The following is a 20,821-nucleotide window of genomic DNA, read 5'->3' on the forward strand; positions in this document are numbered from 1 at the left end:
GCATAGGTTAATATACACATGATTTCCATCCTGCCTCCTGCAACATTTGGTGATATGATTTGGAGTGGTGGCATCTGCCACGCCCAGGATGCACTGGTTTAAACGAATGATGTAATTGGCTAGATCTTTTGAGTTTTCTGTTATGATGGAAAATCTTTCACCCTTTCATGCCCTCTGGGATGCTGCTCTGAGGTTCTTAGCACCCCATATGCTGTTTGTTGGCTAATCACAGTCAGCAGCCCATCACTCCCAATTCACAGATTCTGCCTGTCAAAACCTGTTCCCTAGGCTCCAGTAATTCAGCTCCTGGCCTCATTTTAGCAAGTCAGCATGTGGCCTTATTTTGGATTCTTGTACTTGAAGATTATTCAGAGCCGCCAAGGTGCCCAGTTCTAGGAGAGAGACTTTTTGACTAGTCTTAACTTACATACCCAGTTCACTGTGGTGTTCATAGTCCCTGATTCTATCCAATCTCAGTTCCTTCAGAAATGTTCTGTTGTGGATTGGGAACTGGTTATAAGATAGAAAACAGAGGTTAGGGGTGAAATAATAATTCTCTCAATGGAGGAGAGTGAATAGTGGAGGACCCTAGGGATCTGTACTGAGACCAGTGTTTTTTTTTATAAATGATCTGGAAATGGAAGCGATGAGTGAAATGATCAAATTTGCAGATGACAGAAAACCATTCAAAGTTGTTAAATTCCATGTGGACAGGGAGAAATCAAAGGAGGACCTTAGGAAATTAGGAGATTGGGCATCCAAATGTAGATGAAATTTAATGCGGACAAATGCATAAGGACATAAGAATAGCCATACTGGGTCAGACCAATGGTCCATCTAGCCCAGTATCCTGTTTCCAGCAGTGGCCAATCCAGGTCACAAGTACCATGCAGAACCCAATTAACAGCATCATTTCATGCTACCAATCCCAGGGCAAGCAGTGGTTTTCCCCATGTCAATGAGTTCAAGAGCTTAACTATTTTTTTGAGTGAAAAAATATTTCCACCTATTTGTTTTAAAAGTATTTCCTTGTAACTTCATTGATTGTCCCCTAGTTTTTGTACTTTTTGAATGAGTGAAAAATCAATTCACCTCCACCCACTCCACACCACTCAGTATTTTGTAGATCTCAAACATATACCCCCCCCCCCCCCTCAGCCATCTCTTTTCCCAGCTGAAGAGCTGTAACCTCATAAGGGAGCAGATCCATCCCGTATATCATTTTGGTTGCTCTTCTTTGAACCTTTTCTATTTCCACTATATCTTTTTTGAGATACAGCAGCCAGATGCACATAGGGAAGAATAATCCAAATTATAGCTACACGATATGAGGTTCTACACAAGACTTGCCCAACCACTAAGTACGACTAGACTGTCGCCTAGGGCATCACTTTTGGAGGAGGAGGGAGAGAAAAAGCAGCAGCAGTCAATGTAAAACAATAGAATTATGAGTGCAAATCTTTACCTGCAGCAAGGGTGGGCAATTTTCAAACAGTTCTTTTACCTGGTATATGACTTTTGGAAACTGCCCCGCACGCTTCTGAAGTTTAATATTTAAGACCAAGCTGGTCTATATTCAAAAATGATATAACTGGCCAGAAATGGCTGCTGATCAGTTAAATCACTTGTTCGGGGCTGTCCACTAATTTTCAGTGGCAAGTAACTGCCTATCACTACTGAAAATTAGGAGTCCTTTTACTACTCGCGGGAGGTGGTGGAGATGAAAACGGTAATGGAATTCAAACATGCGTGGGATAAACATAAAGGAATCCTGTGCAGAAGGAAGGGATCCTCAGGAGCTTAGCCTAGAATGGGTGGCAGAGCTGGTGGTTGGGTGGCGGGGATAGGGCTGGGCAGACTTATACGGTCAGTGCCAGAGCCGGTGGTGGGAGGCGGGGCTGGTGGTTGGGAGGCGGGGATAGTGCTGGGCAGACTTACACGGTCTGTGCCCTGAAAAGGACAGGTACAAATCAAGGTAAGGTATACACAAAAAGTAGCACATATGAATTTATCTTCTTGGGTAGACTGGATGGACCGTGCAGGTCTTTTTTTGCCGTCATCTACTATGTTACTATGTTACTAAGCTGCGTAGGTGCGTACACACTTCAATTTGGAGTTACTGCCTGGCTACCCTGTGGCCCGGGTGGTCATTTCATTTTTTACATATGTCCGCTACGCGCACCAGAAACTAATTTTTATTTTCCTGCATGCAGCTTAAAGTGGGCGGTAATCGTCATTGAGACCTTACTGCTAAGTCAATGGGTGGTGGTAAGGTCTCAGACCCAAAATGGACGTGTGCCCATTTTTATTTTCAGCAAAAAAAATTTTTAAAGGCCTTTTTTACAGGCACACTGAAAAATGGATCTGCATGCACCCAAAACACACACTTACACTAGCGCAGCCCATTTTTCAGCACACCTTAGTAAAAGGAGCCCTAAGTAGTTAGCATCTAAGTGAAAACTGGCTATTTTGGGAGTGTTCTGGGGTGGAGTCAGCTGTTGGTCAGTTAAATACTGATATTCAGCACTTAACCGGCCAGGGTAACGGCATAAATGGGGCCACATAAAACACAATCATATCTTTATGCGGCATCCATGGCCGGTCAAGTTCTGAATATTAGCTAGCTCCGTATAAACTGGATATTCATTGCCAAAGCCCAGACATGGCCTGGAATTGAATATCTGGGAATAAATTCGGCAGCATTCAGCAAAACGTTCACCGCTTCCGGCTGAATATTAACACTGTAATGTCTGTGGGGGGCAGATTAGGAGTTTGAAAGATCATCGAGGGGGTGTAAAGGTGAACATTTGTATTGGGTGCCACCCTTGCACTGGCCTGGTTCCATATTAGAAGTCAACACCTAGGAAAAGGATCTATCTTTGAAATCTTCAGCTCAGTGTGTGACAGTGGCCAGCAAAAATCCAGAATGTTATTGGGAAAGGAATACATATTGCCTTTGTATCGTTCTATAGTGACACCACACCTTGAGTATTGTGTGCAATTCTGGTCACTGCATCTCAAAAAAACATGTAGTGAAACTGGAAAACGTACAGAAATGGGCAACATAAATGATAAAGGGGATGGAAATCCTCTCATATAAGGAAAGGCTGAAGAGGTTAGGGCTCTTCAGCTTGGAAAAGAGATGGATATGATTGAGGTCTACAAAATCCTGAATGGAATAAAACGAGTAAAAGTGAGTTAATTGTTTACTTTTTCAAAAAGTATAAAGACTAAGAGACACTCAATGAAGTTACATGGAAATACTTTTAAAACAAATAGGAAATATTTTTTCACTCAACGAATAGTTAATCTCTGGAACATGCTGCTGGAGGATGTGGTAACGGTGGTTAGCGTATCTGGGTTTAAAAAAGGTTTGAGCGAGTTCCTGGAGGAACATTTCATAGTCTGTTATTGAGATAGCATGGAATGTTGCTACTATTTTGGATTCTGCCAGGTACTTGAGACATGGATTGGCCACTGTTGGAAACAGGATACTGACTTTATGGACCTTTAGGTCTGATCCAGTATGGCTATTCTTATGTTCTAAAAAAGGAGAGAGTAATCCACCTAAGTGGATGAACACTAACTCCCACGTAAAAAATAACAGCACAGAAAGAGAGTGGGAAATGGACCAATGACTCCAGGAGAACGGGAGATAAGATTTCAAAGAACCACTTTATTCAATGACTCGACACAGAAAACTGTGTTTCGGCCAAAAGGCCTGCCTCAGGAGTCTTGGTGATTCTTGTATTTTTTCCTATATTGTTGATGATGATGACAGATTGTGTGATCTCAACTTAGGCAGAGGTGCTGACTGACTGACTCTGAAGCCTGAAGGTTTTAAAACAAACCACTCGACCTCAAGTTTTTTATTTGGGAATACAAGAATCACCAAGACTCCTGAGGCAGGCCTTTTGGCCGAAACACAGTTTTCTGTGTCGAGTCATTGAATAAAGTGGTTCTTTGAAATCTTATCTCCCGTTCTCCTGGAGTCATTGGTCCATTTCCCACTCTCTTTCTGTGCTGCTATTCTTATGTTCTTACATTTTCACAGGGCCATACCTCTCAGTGTTTGATTTCTCATAACTGCCTTTTTATACTCTATCTTGCAGCCTGCTTCACTAAGGCTTGGTACTACTTTGTACTTTTCAGTAGAAACACTCTAGTCCCCAGTGAATTCTAACTCTGGCTGTATCTCTTTTTTCTAGTGAAGGGGAAGAGTGGCAAAGGCTACGTAGCATCCTCGGGAAGCATATGCTAAAGCCCAAGGAGGTGGAGGAGTATGGCGGAGCCCTAAACGATGTGGTCACTGATCTGATCAAATGCCTGGAGTACCAGCAACGCCAGAGTCAAAGCCTGATGATTAAAGACATTGCCAGCATATTCTACAAGTTTGGCTTAGAAGGTGATTCTTAAAACCCTACCCTTTTCCCTCCCCAACTACCTCCCACTTTCAATCTCAGACTACATTTAACATTGTGGGTTTTTTTTAAACACCTAACATACTCACTGTTGCTGCATATAGAAAATGAAATGTGAAGCTCAGAATGTGTTCTACATCTGATGCTTTCAATTAATGTTCTTGGTCCTGTCTAACGGTATCATCTGTAGAATTTTGAACCTTGGATTCTGTTTTCTCTCTTACGTTACTTTGTAGAAGACAGGGAGTTCAATCAGGAAATGAATCTCTTTGCAATAGGAGATCAAAAACAGGAATTCACAAACAACATTTTTAGGTTCAAGGTTCAATTCTATTTGATATACTGTCTATATAAAAATAGAGTCTAAGTGGACATCATTTTTTAAATTAAGAATTTCAAAAAATAGGGAAAGGGGGACTGAGGATGAAGCAAAACACCACTAATACTAAAACCGAGAGGAGCGGACAACAGCATATTAGGTCTTCTGGCCTCCACTTAAAATCGGGTCTCTATCAGGCTTTTGAAAGAGAAAGGTGCCCATCTTTCGACACAAATCGGGAGATGGGCGTCCTTCTCCCAGGGTCACTCAAATCGGCATAATCAAAAGCCGATTTTGGGAATCCTCAACTGCTTTCCATCGCAGGGACCACCAAAGTTCACGGGGGGGGGGGGGGGGGGGGGGGGGGGGTCGGAAGCATAGCGAAGGCGGGACTGGGGCGTGCCTAACACATAGGCGTCCTCGACCGATAATGGAAAAAAGAAGGGCGTCCCTGACAAGCACTTGGGTGACTTGGTCCATTTTTTGTTACGACCAAGCCTCAAAAAGGTGCCCGAACTGATCAGATGACCACCAGAGGGAATCGGGGATGACCTCCCCTTACTCCCCCAGTGGTCACCAACCCCTCCCACCCATTTTAAATATTTTTTGTCATCCTCTATGCCAGCTTCAAATGTCATACCCGGCTTCATGACAGCAGTTTGCAGGTCCCTGGAGCAGTTTCAGTGGGCGCAGTGCACTTCTAGCAGGCGGACCCAGGCCCATCCCCCCCTACCTTTTACACATGTGGTGGTAAATGTGAGCCCTTCAAAACCCACCAGAAACCCACTGTACCCACATGTAGGTGCCCCCTTTCACCCCTTAGGGCTATGGTAGTGGTGTACAGTTGTGGGGAGTGGGTTTTGGGGGGGGGGGGTTTGGGGGGCTCAGCACACAAGGTAAGGGAGCTATGCACCTGGGAGCAATTTCTGAAGTCCACTGCAGTGCCCCTTAGGGTGCCCGGTTGGTGTCCTGGCATGTGAGGGGGACCAGTGCACTATGAATGCTGGCTTTCCCATGAGCAAATGGCTTGGATTTGGTAATTTCTGAGATGGGTGTCCTTGGTTTCCATTATGGCTTAAAACCGGGGACAACCATCTCCAAGGACGACCATCTCTAAGGTCGACCTAAATTTTGCGATTTGGGCGTCCCCGACCGTATTATCGAAGCGAAAGATGGACGCCCATCTTGTTTCGATAACATGGGTTTCCCCGCCCCTTCGCTGGGACGTCCTGCGAGGACGTTCTCAGGAAAACCTGGGCGCCCCTTTCGATTATGCCCCTCCACTACTTTCAGCTTATATCCACTCAGTTTGTTGGTTAAAGTCTTTGTAGAACATTCATTATACTTCACATTGAGAATGGGAAATGAAGTTTGGGGTGTGTTCTGTGTGGACATCTGACGGTCACTGACTTCATCTTCTATTATTCTCTGGTTGCATCCAGGAACTTATTAACCCCTTCTTCTCTCCCTTCCACCGTGCCATGAGAGAGCTCTGCCAGTTTCTGAACCTCTCCTTGTCTTCCACAGGCATTTCCTCAGTTCTCTTTGAGTCACGGATTGGCTGTCTGGAGCCAAATGTACCAGAGGAAACAGAGCAGTTTATCCAGTCCATCAACACCATGTTCGTGATGACGCTGCTTACCATGGCAATGCCCAGATTTCTGCATCACATCATCAAGAAGCCTTGGCAGAAGTTCTGTGACTCCTGGGATTATATGTTTGCTTTTGGTAAGGAACAGAGGTGGGACAGAGTGTTGCCCCTCTTTGGTTAAGGACTTCCTGCTGTCTCCCATCTACTTCCTGCTTCCTCTCAGGACTCTGTGAAACAACGGTGTAGCCAGACTCCAAATTGTGTGTGAGTCAACCAGCAAAATGGGTGGGCACAATGCTTTAGATCTCTGCCTCCTGCTTTCCCTGACCCTCCTAGCTCAATTTAAAATTTACATACCTTAGCTGGCAGGGATCCCCAAGCCCCGCTAACAACATCTTCCTTAGGCCCCCCAGAACTCCCCTCAGCCAAGCTCTGCAGGCAGTTTTTGAACTGAAAATGCCCAGGCTGTAGCATTAGTGGCCCAGGAACACCTATGGCTATGCCCCTGCTGTGAGCCTCCTATATACTTGTACCTTCCTCTTGGAGATGGGAAGCACTCCTGTCCTACCACAGGAACCCTCCCCATTTTGGAACATTCCAGAAAAATGCCTTGACAAGAGTGCATGATATAGAAAGGTAGAGCTTTTTGCAGTTCAGAACCTTCTGAGCCACTCAGTCTGTGCAGTTGCCACCTGCTAACTGTACCATTGCAGACCCTGCTCCTTCTCTGGTCAGCTCCCTTCTTTCCTCTTGCCATCATCCATTGTGTCTGTCCCAAACACTTTTGAATTCTGCCACTGTTGTGGTTTCTATCCTGGTTGAAAGCTGATGTTAAGTAATGTACTGGGCTGTGTTTGGTTGCTATCCTTATAAAAAAAAAACTCAGGCTAAGTTAGAAAATCAAAAGGAATCTTTATTTCTCACTGCAACAGCACAAGAAATATTATTGGCTCTTGGCATTAGTAGTTTTACAGAACATAGTCTAACAATAAGGAAAGAAAGAAAGAAAGAAAGAAAGAAAGAAAGAAAGAAAGAAAGAAAGAAAGAAAGAAAGAAAGATTCTTAGCTGTAAAGAATTAGTTCTTACAAGGGGGGGGAAGGACACCCCCATGGAAATAGGCTGTGGCAAGGATATGAAACTCTCTTGCCATCCGATCTGGACTATTTCAGAGTCTCTTTAGATAAGCAGTTACTTATATACCCTTCCCATCACAAAGGACCACCTCATATATCACCGAGTCAGAAATCCTGCAAGTACATAGGAGTCCTGTGATAGGGCCTTAGTGTCCTTGCCACACCTCTGCTCAGTAACAAATAGCTGGGATGTCATGACAATGGGGGAGGGGGGTCTTGTCAGTTTGTTTGTAACAAGACAGTTGGTTGGGATGTCATGGCAATGGTCTTGTCAGTTTGTGGTCAGCCAGAAATTCCTATCTTGCCACTATCTGTGGAAACTCACAGAAACACACAGAAATAAACAGACCCAAAAGAAAAGGCCAGAAAATTCCAGAACAGTAAATTGGGAGAAGATGTAAAGTACAATCTCTAAGTAGTGATGAGTAAAGGCTCCCAGCCCTAGTTGCAATTGAGCAGAGAAGCAGGATGAGACTCCATGACAGCAGAAAAGGAAAAGGTCCATAGAGCAATCTATCCCCTTCCAGTTCCTTCCTGCTGCACGCTCCCTTTCCATGTTTGAAAGAGTCCTTTGATTTTCAGCGAAGCGACACATCGACAAGAGAATGGCTGAGGTTGCAGAGAAAGTGGCATGGGGGAAGAAAGTGGAAGGAAAGTACCTCACCTACTACCTGGCTCAGGAGAAGCTGCCCATGAAGTCCGTGTATGGAAATGTGACTGAGCTTTTGCTAGCGGGCGTGGACACGGTGAGTCCAGCACACGCATGCCAGTGCCAGACCCTGGTTTAGTTTCAAAGTTTACTTTGTCCCTTTACAAAGTCCATGATGTTCTGTGGCAGACAGAAGAACTCTCATCTCTTCTGTGAAGTCTCTGCTGCTTCATACTACATGTGTTACTATAGGGGAGGGCAGACTTATATGGTCTGTGCCAGAGCCGGTGATGGGAGGCGGGACAGGTGGTTGGGAGGCGGGAAAAACTGCTGGGCAGACTTATACGGTCTGTGCCCTGAGAAAGACAGGTACAAATCAAGGTAAGGTATACACATAAGTTTATCTTGGGCAGACTGGATGGACTATGCAGGTCTTTTTCTGCCGTCATCTACTATGTTACTATGTTACTATGTGTTACAGGAACATTTCACCCCTCTACTGAGTCCCAGCACATTCATTCATACATAAAAATTGCCCTACTGGGTCAGACCAAAAGTCCATCTTGCCCAGTATCCAACAGTGGTCAGTCCTGGTCGCAAGTACCTGGTAGCATCCTAAAAAGTAGCAAGATTACATGCTACTTAACCTCAGGGACAAGCAGTGGTTTCCTTTAACTGCTAGTTCTACTCTAAACTAATGCTATAGATACAACAGTAACTTTAAGTGCTAAACTTTACTCTAAAGCAGTGTTTCCCAAGTTGGTCCTTGCCAGTCAGGTTTTCAGGATATCCACAATGAATATGCATGAGATTGATTTGCATACACTGCCTCATATCGTTTGCAAATCTCTTTTATGCATATTCATTGTAGATATCCTGAAAACCTGATCGGTAAGAGGTACTCCAGTACAGAGTTAGGAAACACTGCTCTAAAGCAGCTTTTATTTTAAACTCTTAACAGAGGCTTTAAAAGCTAAACCAGTAGTTCCCAAACCTGGTCCTGGAGGCATCCCAGCCAGTCAGGTTTTCAGGATATCCACAATGAATATTCATGAGAGATTTGCATGCAGTAGAGGCAGTGCACGCAAATCTCATGAATATTCATTGCAGGGGCATAACCAGATCTCGATGGGAGGGGGGCCAGAGCCCAAGGTGGGGGGCACATTTTGGCCCGCCTTCCCCCCCCCCCCAACCGCCACTGCGAAGGTACCTTGGCCGGCGGGGGTCCTCAACACCCACCAGCTAAAGCATTTGTCCCATGCTGGTCTCACATTGCCTGGTGCCCTGTCCTGTTTTCAGTCGCTGTGCAAGCTTGTTTTAATGAAACTTGACATGTGCAAGCATGCTCGGTTTCATTAAAACGAGCGTGCACAGCAACTGAAAACAGGACAGGGCACCAGGCAATGTGAGACCAGCGCAGGACAAACGCTTTAGCTGGCGGGGGTTGGGGACCCCTGCCAGCCAAACCGGGGGCCCCAAAGCCAATTTGGGGGGCCCAGGCCCCCATGGCCCCCCTAGCTATGTCACTGATTCATTGTGGATATCCTGAAAACCTGACTGGCTGGGGTGCCTCCAGGAACAGGTTTGGGAACCACTGTGCTAAACTATACTCTAAAGTGATTTTGTTAAATAAGCAGAACGCTCAACACTCCTGCTAATCATGTAACATTCTCTAATTCTGTATTGTGCAGTTTCTCTTTGGGTTTTTCTAGCCCATTATAAGCCATAAAGTTGTATTGTTCTGTTTATCACCCTCCTCTCACCTACCCATCCCCACCCTGTTAGACTGTCAATGAAATGCTTGGATGTTTTACTTATATATACTGTCATCTATCACATTTGCTTATTTCCGATCTGACGAAGAAGGGCTACCTTCAAAAGCTAATCAAAAATGTATTGTTATGTCCAATAAAAAAGGTATCATCTTATTTTCTTTTCCATGTTTTATTTTGTTTGATTTCTATTGATTATCTTTGAGCCAAAAACTCACAAAAAAGGGGGAATGACCAAAGAAGTTCCAACACAGGGATATTTATTAAAATTAACTGAAAACACATGTATAAAAAAAGACTCGATGTAGTCCTCTGTTTCAGAACTCTGCATGCCTGCCCCAGGAGTCAATGCTATTCCCAGCGATTAAGATTGTTGGTGTTCGGATTTCTTCTTGGCAGTCATTTGTCATGTTCATTATTTGACTGCATGTGGCATTTTACATTTAGATTCATCTTTTGATGGTGTTTTATCGGTGTATCTTTTGGATTGTACGTCGGACACTTCCCTAATATCAACTCCGATTGAAGTATTTACATTCCTGAGGCAGGCGCGCAGAGCACCAAAATCCAGGGCTGTGTCGAGTCTTTTTGACACATATGTGTTTTCAGTTGATTTTAATAAATATCCCCTGTGTTGGAACTTCTTTGATCATTCCCCCTTTCTTGTGTGTTTTTGGTTCTGGTTTGTTCTTTCAGGGGGTATCTTCTGCTGTTTCCTTGGTATCTCTTTTAGCTCAGGTAGCTCCCGTAACTTGCTAACATTCTCAAAGTGACTGGTGGAGGAAGGAGTGTGTGCTATGGTGGGAGGATCTGGGAAGCAGCCAGACGTCCTGCCATGATAAATTCTCCTTACCTTCACTAACCATAGTCTCTAAACAGTGCTCTCTCTTTTTTTGTCATCTTGTTAGATCTCAAGCACTCTCTCTTGGAGCCTTTACGAACTCTCACGTCACCCATGTATTCAGACAGCACTGTACCATGAGATCTGCGAGGTGACACAGGACGAGCCCATCCCCTCTGCTGTTCACGTTGCCAAGATGCCACTGATGAAAGCTGTCATGAAGGAGGTGCTCAGGTGATGTTTCCCTTCTCTTTACACAGATTTCTGTTTCCTATCTGACTCTCAGCAGGGAGCTGTCACATACAGCCTCTCTCCAACCAGCTCCCCTTTCTTGGACTGGACCCCAGAGTGCCTCATGGAGGCCTTACCACACTTTCTGTTTATGCTAATGCCTGTTTTCCCTCTACAGGCTATATCCAGTGATTCCTGGCAACGCTCGGCTTATTTCTGACCGGGATATTCTTGTGGGGGAATACACAATTCCAAAAAAGGTGAGAAAGAATGTTATTTCTTTGAAATGAACAAAAGAGAGCACACAGACTGCAGCATCTGACATGGTCTTACACCTCGGTTTGCCATCATATCTTTCCTTTGTTATGATTCATTGTAAACCATCCTGTTTGCTACACTCTCTTGACTCACATTGTTCGGTTCTCCCTTCTCCCAGACTCGCTCATTATGAGTCCACCCGCAGTTCTCATTTTTCTTTCTTTCTCCATTCCTATGGAATAATTTACTACTACTACTATTTAACATTTCTAAAGCGCTACCATTTACCTCCTTATCTTAGGTCTGAGCTGTCTTTCACAAATGTTAGGGTTCTGCTAAAAGGGAAAAGGAAATGGGACTTGATATACTGCTTTTCTGAGGTTTTTGCAACTACATTCAAAGTGGTTTACATATATTCAGGTACTTATTTTGTACCAGGGGCAATGGAGGGTTAAGTGACTTGCCCAGAGTCACAAGGAGCTGCAGTGGGAATCCAACTCAGTCCCCCAGGATCAAAGTCCCCTGCACTAACCACTAGGCTACTCCTCCCTACACAATAAGACCAAGAATATTATAATGCCTCTGTATCGTTCTGTGGTGCAACCTCACCTTGAGTACTACATTCAGTTCTGGTCACCATATCTCAAAAAACATATAGCAGAATTAGAAAAGGTTCAAAGAAGAGCGGCCACAATGATAAAGGGAATGGAACTCTTCCCATATGAGGAAAGGCTAAAGAGGTTAGGGAAATGGAATGGGACTTGATATACTGATTTTCTGTGTTTTTTCCAGTTACATTCAAAGTGGTTTATATAGTATATCCAGGTACTTATTTGTACCTTACTTATTTGTACCTGGGGCAATGGAAGGTTAAGTGACTTTCCCAAAGTCACAAGGAGCTGTAGTGGAAATCAAACCCAGTTCCCCAGGATCAAAGTCTGCTGCATTAACCACTAGGCTACTCCTCCACTCTTCAGCTCTTCAACTTGGAAAAGAGACGGCTGAGGGAAGATACGATTGAGGTCTATAAAATCCTGAATGATGTAGAACGGGTAGAACTGAATTGATTTTTCACTCTTTCAAAAGTACAAAGACCAAGGGGACACTCAATGAAGTTAGATGGAAACACTTTTAAAGCAAATAGGAGGAAATATTTTTTCTTTCAGAGAATAGTTAAGCTCTGGAACTTGCTGCTGGAGGATGTGGTAACAGTGGTTACCATATCTGGATTTAAAAAGGGGTTGGACAAGTTCCTGGAGGAAAAATCCATAGTCTGTTATTGAGATAGACATGGAGGAAGTCAGTGCTTGCCCTGGGATTGGTTGCATGGAATGTTGCTACTATTTGGGTTTCTGCCAAGTACTTGTGACCTGGATTGGCCACTGTTAGAAGCAGGGTACTGGGTTAGTTGGATCATTGGTCCGACCCAGTATGACTATTCATATGTTTTTATGTTATGTTAATTGGCTTTTGGTATTTCGCTAACCTGGTACTGGTGGCTCTGCACTATTTCAGTGATCATGATGTGAAAACAAATAATGGATTTTGTGTTGTGGGTGCTTAAGTGATGTTGTAAGCTTGGTATTTACTCTGTTTTATTTTTATTTAACATTATTTTCTCAGAATTTTATAATTACTTTATTGTTATCTGCTATGATCTGTTCTCATTAATGGCGGGATGCCAAAATTTTAATAAACATAAACATAATTCCATTGTGCCTCCTTAGACACTGATCTCCCTGTGCCATTACGCCACTTCCCGAGACGAAAGGTTCTTCCCAAACCCAAACAAGTTTCACCCGGAGCGTTGGCTACAGAAGGACGAGTCCCAGCACCCCTATGCTTCCATCCCGTTCGGGTTCGGTAAAAGGAGCTGCATTGGCAGGAGAATTGCAGAGCTGGAGGTGTACCTGGCTCTCGCCAGGGTGAGTGAGTGCTGAATTGTGCATGGGTCAGTGGTTGGCGGGTAGCAGCTGTTGCTGTCATCATCATATTATTACTAAAAAAACCCAAGTAGGAAACAGTTGGGTTTTTGTTTTCATTAAGTTTTCAACATACACTAGATACAAAGTATCAAGTAAATGCAAATACTTCAAAAACCAATACAAAATGAATAATACAAACATACAGTTCACATCATGAGGAAATGTCAACATTACCAAATGTGAGAAAACTAAGAACAAAAAAATATTTAATAAGATGGCCCGATGTAGTTGTCCATGGTAATGCCTGCATACAGTGTCCACAACACACAACTCACGGATAGTAAGAGCTTACAAAATGAATCATGGAAGGGCTCTCCCTTATGAATCAGTTTGTCCTCAGGATCTTCAAGGTGGCCTAATGTAGTTGTCCACAGAAGTGCCTACATACAGTGTCCACAACACATGACTCACAGAAGTAACAGTTTCCCAAATGTATTACATTACATTTGACATTTATACCCCACACATACCTTTACAGTTCAGTGTGGCATCCACAACACACAGCTAATAAAGAATAAGAGCTTCTGAAATGTACCACAGAAGGGATCTCCCTTATGAGTCAGTTGGTCCTCAGGATCTGCCAGGTGGCCTGATGTAGTTGTCTGTGGCAGTGCCTGCGTACAGTGCCCACAACACATGACTCACAGGTGGTAAGAGCTTCCCTGGAAAGAGTTGTACATCGCACATAGGGGTGCATGTGGGTTCAAATGATCCAAAATGTAGATCAGTCTGAACTAGATTTAGGATTTCCCCACAGTTTTCAACAAATAATCATTATGCTAATTTTCATGCAAGTTGTACACTGGTTGCACAGCTACACTATGTATATGGATGAACATACAGACAGTGAGACAGAAAGGCTGGTTGTCAAGACTAGTTGCTTTGCCCTCACAAAAGTACCTAAAGAAAGAACAGAATCCTGGAAAGTTGGCAGGCATGCACAATATTGGACATGTGCTTCTTCTGACCGAAGATTTAATTTCCTTCACCTTCTGGGAGGGACAACTTTGAACAGTATAAAGTGTCAGAGTAAAGCCTTAGGAAAAGCACTTTGGGGTATTGTACCCGATCCCAAAAGGTAACCCTTGGGGCCAAAATTTCATGCAGTTTTTTTCTGCACAGGGCTTTACACTGGTGATTATTTTCTATGGATTGCTTTTTCCTTTCCAGAAATTGCAGAAAATTACATTTGTGGTTAGGAGCAATTTGACTGGTGAACTCTTTGCATTTTTTTCTATCTTTACTCAAAATTTAAGTATGACACTTACAGGGTCATAGCCAGAACTGATTTTTTGGGGAGGCTCAAGGTTAACTGTACAGATCTAAGCTGTGCTTGTTATACTCATTGTGATGCTCCCCATAATAGATTTCTAAGTGGTTTGTCTTAGCTATCATTCATTGTGGGTGATACTTTAAAATACTTAATTATTTCAAGTACACACTTATAATTGAACTTTTTCCACATATAAAGCTGTCTCAGGAGGTTAGTATGCCATAGATCAGTGGTTCCCAAATCTGATCCTGGAGGCACCCCAGCCAGTCAAGTTTTCAGGATATCCACAATGAATATTCATTAGAGAGATTTGCGAGCAGTGGAGGCAGTGCATGCAAATCTCTCTCATGAATATACATTGTGGATATCCTGAAAACCTGACTGGCTGGGGGTTTGGGAATCACCGCCATAGATTAATTTTAACGTGGCACGTTTGCTGTGAAGACAAAGGGCCTGATATCAACTCGTGGTGGTCAGCAATGTGTAAGCCGCTGACAGCCACAGGCTGAATTAAGTCCAGATATTCAATGCTGGGTCACCTGGAAATTAACTGGGCACCTGTTGATATTCAGACTGGTGCCCGGTTAGCACAGCAGATAAACGTAGGATGACTTTTTTGCTGTCTTAACTTTATCCACTTACTTAATTGGTCAGTGGACAGAATATCACTGCCTCCAGCTCTGTTCCCAGATCACCCCGACATTAACGGGACAGTGTCTGGGTGGTCACAGAAAATATTCAGTGGCACTACCCACTTAAGAGCCACTGAATATTGCCAGGTGGCCAGTTCAGCACAGTTTAATCGGGCAGGAGCCTCTCCTTTTGAATATCAGGCCCAAAAATTTCAACACACACTATCCTACAGCATTGGTTCCCAAACCTTGTCCTGGGGGCACCTCAGCCAGTCAGGTTTTCAGGATACCCACAATGAATATTCATGAGAGAGATTTGCATGCACTGCCTCTATTGGCAGTGCATGCAGATCTCTCTTATGAATATTCATTGTGGATATCCTGAAAATCTGACTGACTGGGGTGCCTCCAGGACCAGGTTTGGGAACCACTGTCCTACAGTGTTCTAAAACTCCATCTGATGTTATGACAAAATAATTAACCAATACTATGGAAAACCAAAATATGGGAAAGATACACCTTTAGTCAGAGTATAACCAAAAAGCAAGGAGTGCGACCTCTTCTCCACTACCCCCCCCCCCCTAAAAAATGCTTTTGAGTGCTTTAAATACCAAAAATTACTTGAAACAAAAATATATAGTAACATAGTAGATGACGGCAGAAAAAGACCTGCACGGTCCATCCAGTCTGCCCAAGAAGATAAATTCATATGTGCTACTTTTTTATTTGTACTGTCCTCTTCAGGGCACAGACCGTTTAAGTCTGTCCAGCCCTATCCCCGCCTCCCAACCACCAACCCCACCTCCCACCACCAGCTCTGGCACAGACCGTATAAGTCTGCCCTGCACTATCCCTGCCTCCCACCACCGGCTCTGGCACAGACTGTATAAGTCTGCCCAGCACTATCCCCACCGCCAACCACCAGCCCCGGCACAGACCGTATAAGTCTGCCCAGCACTAGCCCCGCCTCCCAACCACCAGCTCTGCCACCCATTCTAGGCTAATCTCCTGAGGATTCCTTCCTTCTGCACAAGATTCCTTTATGTTTATCCCACGCATGTTTGACTTCCATTACCGTTTTCATCTCCACCACCTCCCGCGGGAGGGCATTCCAAGCATCCACCACCCTCTCCGTGAAAAAATACTTCCTGACATTCTTCTTGAGTCTGCCCCCCTTCAATCTCATTTCATGCCCTCTCGTTCTACTGCCTTCCCATCTCCGGAAAAGGTTCGTTTGCGGATTAATACCTTTCAAATATTTGAACGTCTGTATCATATCACCCCTGTTCCTTCTTTCCTCCAGGGTATACATGTTCAGGTCCACAAGTCTCTCCTCATACGTCTTGTAACGCAAATCCCATACCATCCTCGTAGATTTTCTTTGCACCGCTTCAATTCTTTTTACATCCTTAGCAAGATATGGCCTCCAAAACTGAACACAATACTCCAGGTGGGGCCTCACCAACGACTTGTACAGGGGCATCAACACCTCTTTTCTTCTGCTGGTCACACCTCTCTCTATACACTACTACTACTTAACATTTCTAGAGCGCTACTAGGGTTATGCAGCCTAGTAACCTTCTAGCTACGGCCACCGCCTTGTCACACTGTTTCATCACCTTCAGATCCTCAGATACTATCACCCCAAGATTTCCAAAAAGTGGAAAAGCTGAAAAAACAATCCAACACAGTTTAAATAATCAAGACAGAAAACTGATAACGAAAAACAAATGTAGAGCAAAGCTTATAAATTAAAGAAACTTTTGGAAGTGAGGATGATTCAATACAAGATCTCTTGAGTTTGCCAGTTTTTATTGTATAAATTCAGAGTCAGGCTGTTGTTGGATTCAAATTGGAAGCCATCCACTTCTCTTCACCCTTCTCCCTGAGCATGTGCCCCCTGCCTCTCACTTTTTTTTATTACCTGCCTTCTCCTTTTCTTCCAGAGAATCTGAGGGGCCTTTCCCCTTCTCTGGTCTGCTGCCAGCATCTTCCACTCATCTCCAACATCTCTTCCTGCTGACAGTGAGAGGAGCCCATCCTTCTGCTCCTGGCCACTCTGCTTTCCCAATATTTGTTTGCCATCGTGCACATGTTGAAACCTCACAGGCGCACATCTTGTTCATAATCTCACAAGATCACGACCAAGTTGTAGGATTACCATATTTGCATAGACAAAGAGGACACAAAATATAAATTCTGGCCCCGCTGCCAGCCCTGCCCCCCAGCCCACTCCCAGCCCCACAGCACACCCTGATGCACAGTCACCTTGACCCCACAAGAAAGCCAGATTCCATAAGCAGTGAAAATACTGGTAAAAGCAGGGGCAGCCCAAGGTAAGATGCCACCTGAGGTGGAGCTAAGATGCTGCCGGCCCCCCCGGGCTGAGATGCTGCCCCTTCCTTCCTCCCAGGCTGAGATGCTGCCCCCTTCCTTCCTCCACCCCGTTCGCGGCATTTACCTTGTCATTTCATCACATTTCAAAAGCCGGCGGCAGCAGCAATTCCCATACGCTGTGCTGCCGCCGGCACCCACCTCTTCCCTTTACTGTGGTTGCCTCTGATGAAACAGGAAGTTACATCAGAGAGGCGGGTGCCGGTGGCAGGGCAGCGTATGGGAATTGCTGCTGCCACCAGCTTTTGGAGCTTCACAAAACAGATAAATGCTGCAAACGGGGTGGAGGAAGGAAGGGGAGATGCCGCTCCCCAAAGAGTGCCAACCAAGGCCCCCACAACAGGTGGCCTAATGGTCGGGCCGCCCCTGGGTAAAAGTAATAGAAATGCATTTTCTTCCGTACTCTGCTAATTACAAAATTAGAAAATATGCACATTTCCAAAAAAGCAAGCATCCAAAAAAGCTGCATGTCCCTTTTTCCTTTCCCTCCCATCCATGAACAACATGACCCCCCTCCTCTCCATCCCCTTCTATCCATGTGCTGCATTTTTCCCTTTTTTTCCCCCTTCTCCCTTCCCTTCCCTCCCTTCCATGTACAGCACATCTCCCTCTCCTCTCCCTTCTCTTCCATCCTGTTCAGCTTGCCCCATTCTCTCCCTCCCATCTATGAGCAACTTGTTCCTTTCTCTCTCTCCCATCCATGTGCAGCATATGAACCCCTCCCCTCTCCTATCCATGTGCAACATATCAACCCCCTCTTCTCCCCTGGCCTACCTTACAGCCCTGGTGGTCCACGGAAGTCTCGCGAGGCCACTGCTTGAAGTCTCAGCAACCATTTTAAAGCAGCAGCAGCGGGCAGGAAAGAGTGGGGTTCTTTCCTGTCCCGAAGAGGCCACTAGACCACCAGGTTCAGGCGGGGGAAATAGAAGGCCCGCCCGCCAGCCAGCCCATCTCTCCGTCCACCTGCCCACCTGCCTGCTAACCGGCTTGTCTGTCCAGAAACCTGGACAGACCCAGACCCCTGAAAAAGAGGACATGTCCAGGGGAATCCGGATGTATGGTAACCCTATGACCAAGACATTCCATTTAGATTTTAACATGTGCACTGAGCTAGCCAATGTCAGGAAAGGCAGAGGCTCCTGGATCAATTTTGTTGGTGGGACTTTCACATCTTACCAGCCATGATAACCTATGCTGACTGTGATTGGGCCAGGAAAATTGGAAAGACCTGCGCTCCTGAACACTTCCTTCAGGTTATCAAGCCAGGGTTGTGTTCTTTTTCTTGGTCCAGGAGTTTCCTCTGGGCTTTCAGCTCAGTCAGAACCATGGCTGCTCCCCAGGGATTTTTACCCTATTCTATACCCTCCTCCAAATTCATTTAATCCAACCACTGCAATGAGAGGCTCCCCCACCCCACAGCTAGAGGAGCATGCACCAGGACTGTCTGATACTCTACAACCATGGGCTTTGAATCCAGCCATTAGAAGTCAGCCAGGGAGCAGGAGCCCAGCTCCTCCACATGGCAATAATGCACAGCACTAGCAGAGAGCCAGCTGAAGTTGTGTACCTTTTGAAATTGATCTAATCAGATTCTAGGGGGTAATTATAAAACAAGGCACCAATGTGGAAAGTCCAAAAAGGCCTTTGTAAAGTGGCCACCCAGATCTTTTCCCAATAGTACAAAATTCTCCCGCTCAAATTTATACCTGTTCTGAAGACAGTGGAAATTTGGGCACGTCTGCATATTTTATAAAACAGCACTGTGTATCCTAACTCCACTCAAATTACGTCTCCCGGAATGCCTTCACTCAAGCAATAACTGTACCAAGTTTCATGCAAAGCCCTTGACTGCATGTAAAACAGGCTTTACATGTAGAAATAACTTTATAAAATTGTCCTTTTTGGGATCGACATTCAGCCAACGGCGCTCATGCCTGGAAATTCAGTGCCAGGCCCTGGTATTGAATTTCTGGGTCTCCGGAGCACTTCATCCCCTAATGATATCCTTCTGCCCTTTGCACAAGACATTCTTCTGTAACTGTACCCAATGAATCCTTGCTATGCCACCTCAGGGCCACACAGGGATTCATACAAACCAAGAGACTTCTGGGTAAAACAGAAATGGTCAACCCATCAGAGCAAGGTTTTCTTTTTTTGTATCTCATAATTTTTATGTTCATTTTCCAATAAAAAGACAAAATGCAAACCAAGTAAAGGAAACAGTAACATTTATATCATCATAAATAACATATAAATGGAAGCAGATATACATATTACTGTTCCAGAACAATGATGAATAACACAGTAAACAATGCCTTATAAGATCCCATCCCCTTGCCCCCACTCAAAGTAAATTCCTATTAGATTCAGGGCTCATAGCGGTTCCTTCAGTGAGCCCAGTCTCATAAACCTGTCCCCCACCCCTTACTCCATCCCATCCCCAGCAGTTAAAATGTCTTGTAAGTGGGTTCATTCTTTATGTGTAGGGTCCTAATGGCTCTGATGTCTGCCTTTCTTTCTTCGAGTCTCTAACAACTCTCAATTCTTATAAGCCACTCCTGCAAGGTGGGTCCATCAGATTGCTTCCATTTGACAGCTATTTCACGATGAGGACATTATGAAAAATTGATTGGCTAGCTGTCTCCCTACAGCTCTATAGTCCCAGAGATGGAAAACATTTTTAATTTTCCAATCCAGAGCTGTACGATTGTGGGAGGAGATGTAAGTTGTTCAGCCACTGTGAGAAGACAGTTGATCGTGAGGGAAGACAGTTGACCGTGCTACAAGCCAGATGGCAAATTAGGCAGAAACAGACATATTTTATTAATCTATGTAAAAAATATAACAGGGACCCAGTCACTTATTCTTCAACTGAATTTGAATAAAACTGATTGTGTTTCTCTAGTTAATCCATCTCTTATGGCAGCATGGCTATTTTCCACTATGGTTCAGAATCATTCTGGTTTCTTTAATTAGTTGTTCATGGTTCTCTGTTTCAGATTTTGACTCATTTTGAGGTCAGGCCAGAGGATGAGGACAGCATTGTGCGACCCATGACAAGGACACTGCTAGTGCCTGAGAAGGAAATCAACCTCCAGTTTATACATCGCTGACCTGCACTGGCGACCATGATGACAAAACTTGACTCTGTTACACTTCCGGCCTAGAAATGAAACTGCCAGATGTCCTGATCTCTGTAGGGAGATTTTAGAATGGTACTGGCTCTTTGACTCCCTCCTCCTGATGCTTTCTGGGGCCTGTAATTTGATTTAAAGTAGAAGAAACAGGACCAAGAAATTCCATGGTGTATTTACATGCAAT

The 20,821-nt window shown here is 44.5% G+C and overlaps 1 protein-coding gene across 1 annotated transcript in view; it reads left to right on the forward strand.

The window, feature by feature from the left end:
- Window positions 1-20,613, forward strand: part of LOC115465067 (25-hydroxyvitamin D-1 alpha hydroxylase, mitochondrial) — a 34,840-nt gene extending 14,227 nt beyond the window's left edge. Inside the window, exons 3-9 of the mRNA XM_030195466.1 lie at window positions 4,209-4,405; window positions 6,268-6,468; window positions 8,048-8,211; window positions 10,795-10,961; window positions 11,137-11,218; window positions 12,944-13,141; window positions 20,500-20,613. Coding sequence (XP_030051326.1) covers window positions 4,209-4,405; window positions 6,268-6,468; window positions 8,048-8,211; window positions 10,795-10,961; window positions 11,137-11,218; window positions 12,944-13,141; window positions 20,500-20,613 — 1,123 coding nt within the window. The remainder of the gene's footprint in view (window positions 1-4,208; window positions 4,406-6,267; window positions 6,469-8,047; window positions 8,212-10,794; window positions 10,962-11,136; window positions 11,219-12,943; window positions 13,142-20,499) is intronic.
- Window positions 20,614-20,821: the final 208 nt, after the last annotated feature.

The sequence above is a fragment of the Microcaecilia unicolor genome, chromosome 3, assembly GCF_901765095.1.
Source record: "Microcaecilia unicolor chromosome 3, aMicUni1.1, whole genome shotgun sequence".
Classification (NCBI taxonomy): Eukaryota; Metazoa; Chordata; class Amphibia; order Gymnophiona; family Siphonopidae; genus Microcaecilia; species Microcaecilia unicolor.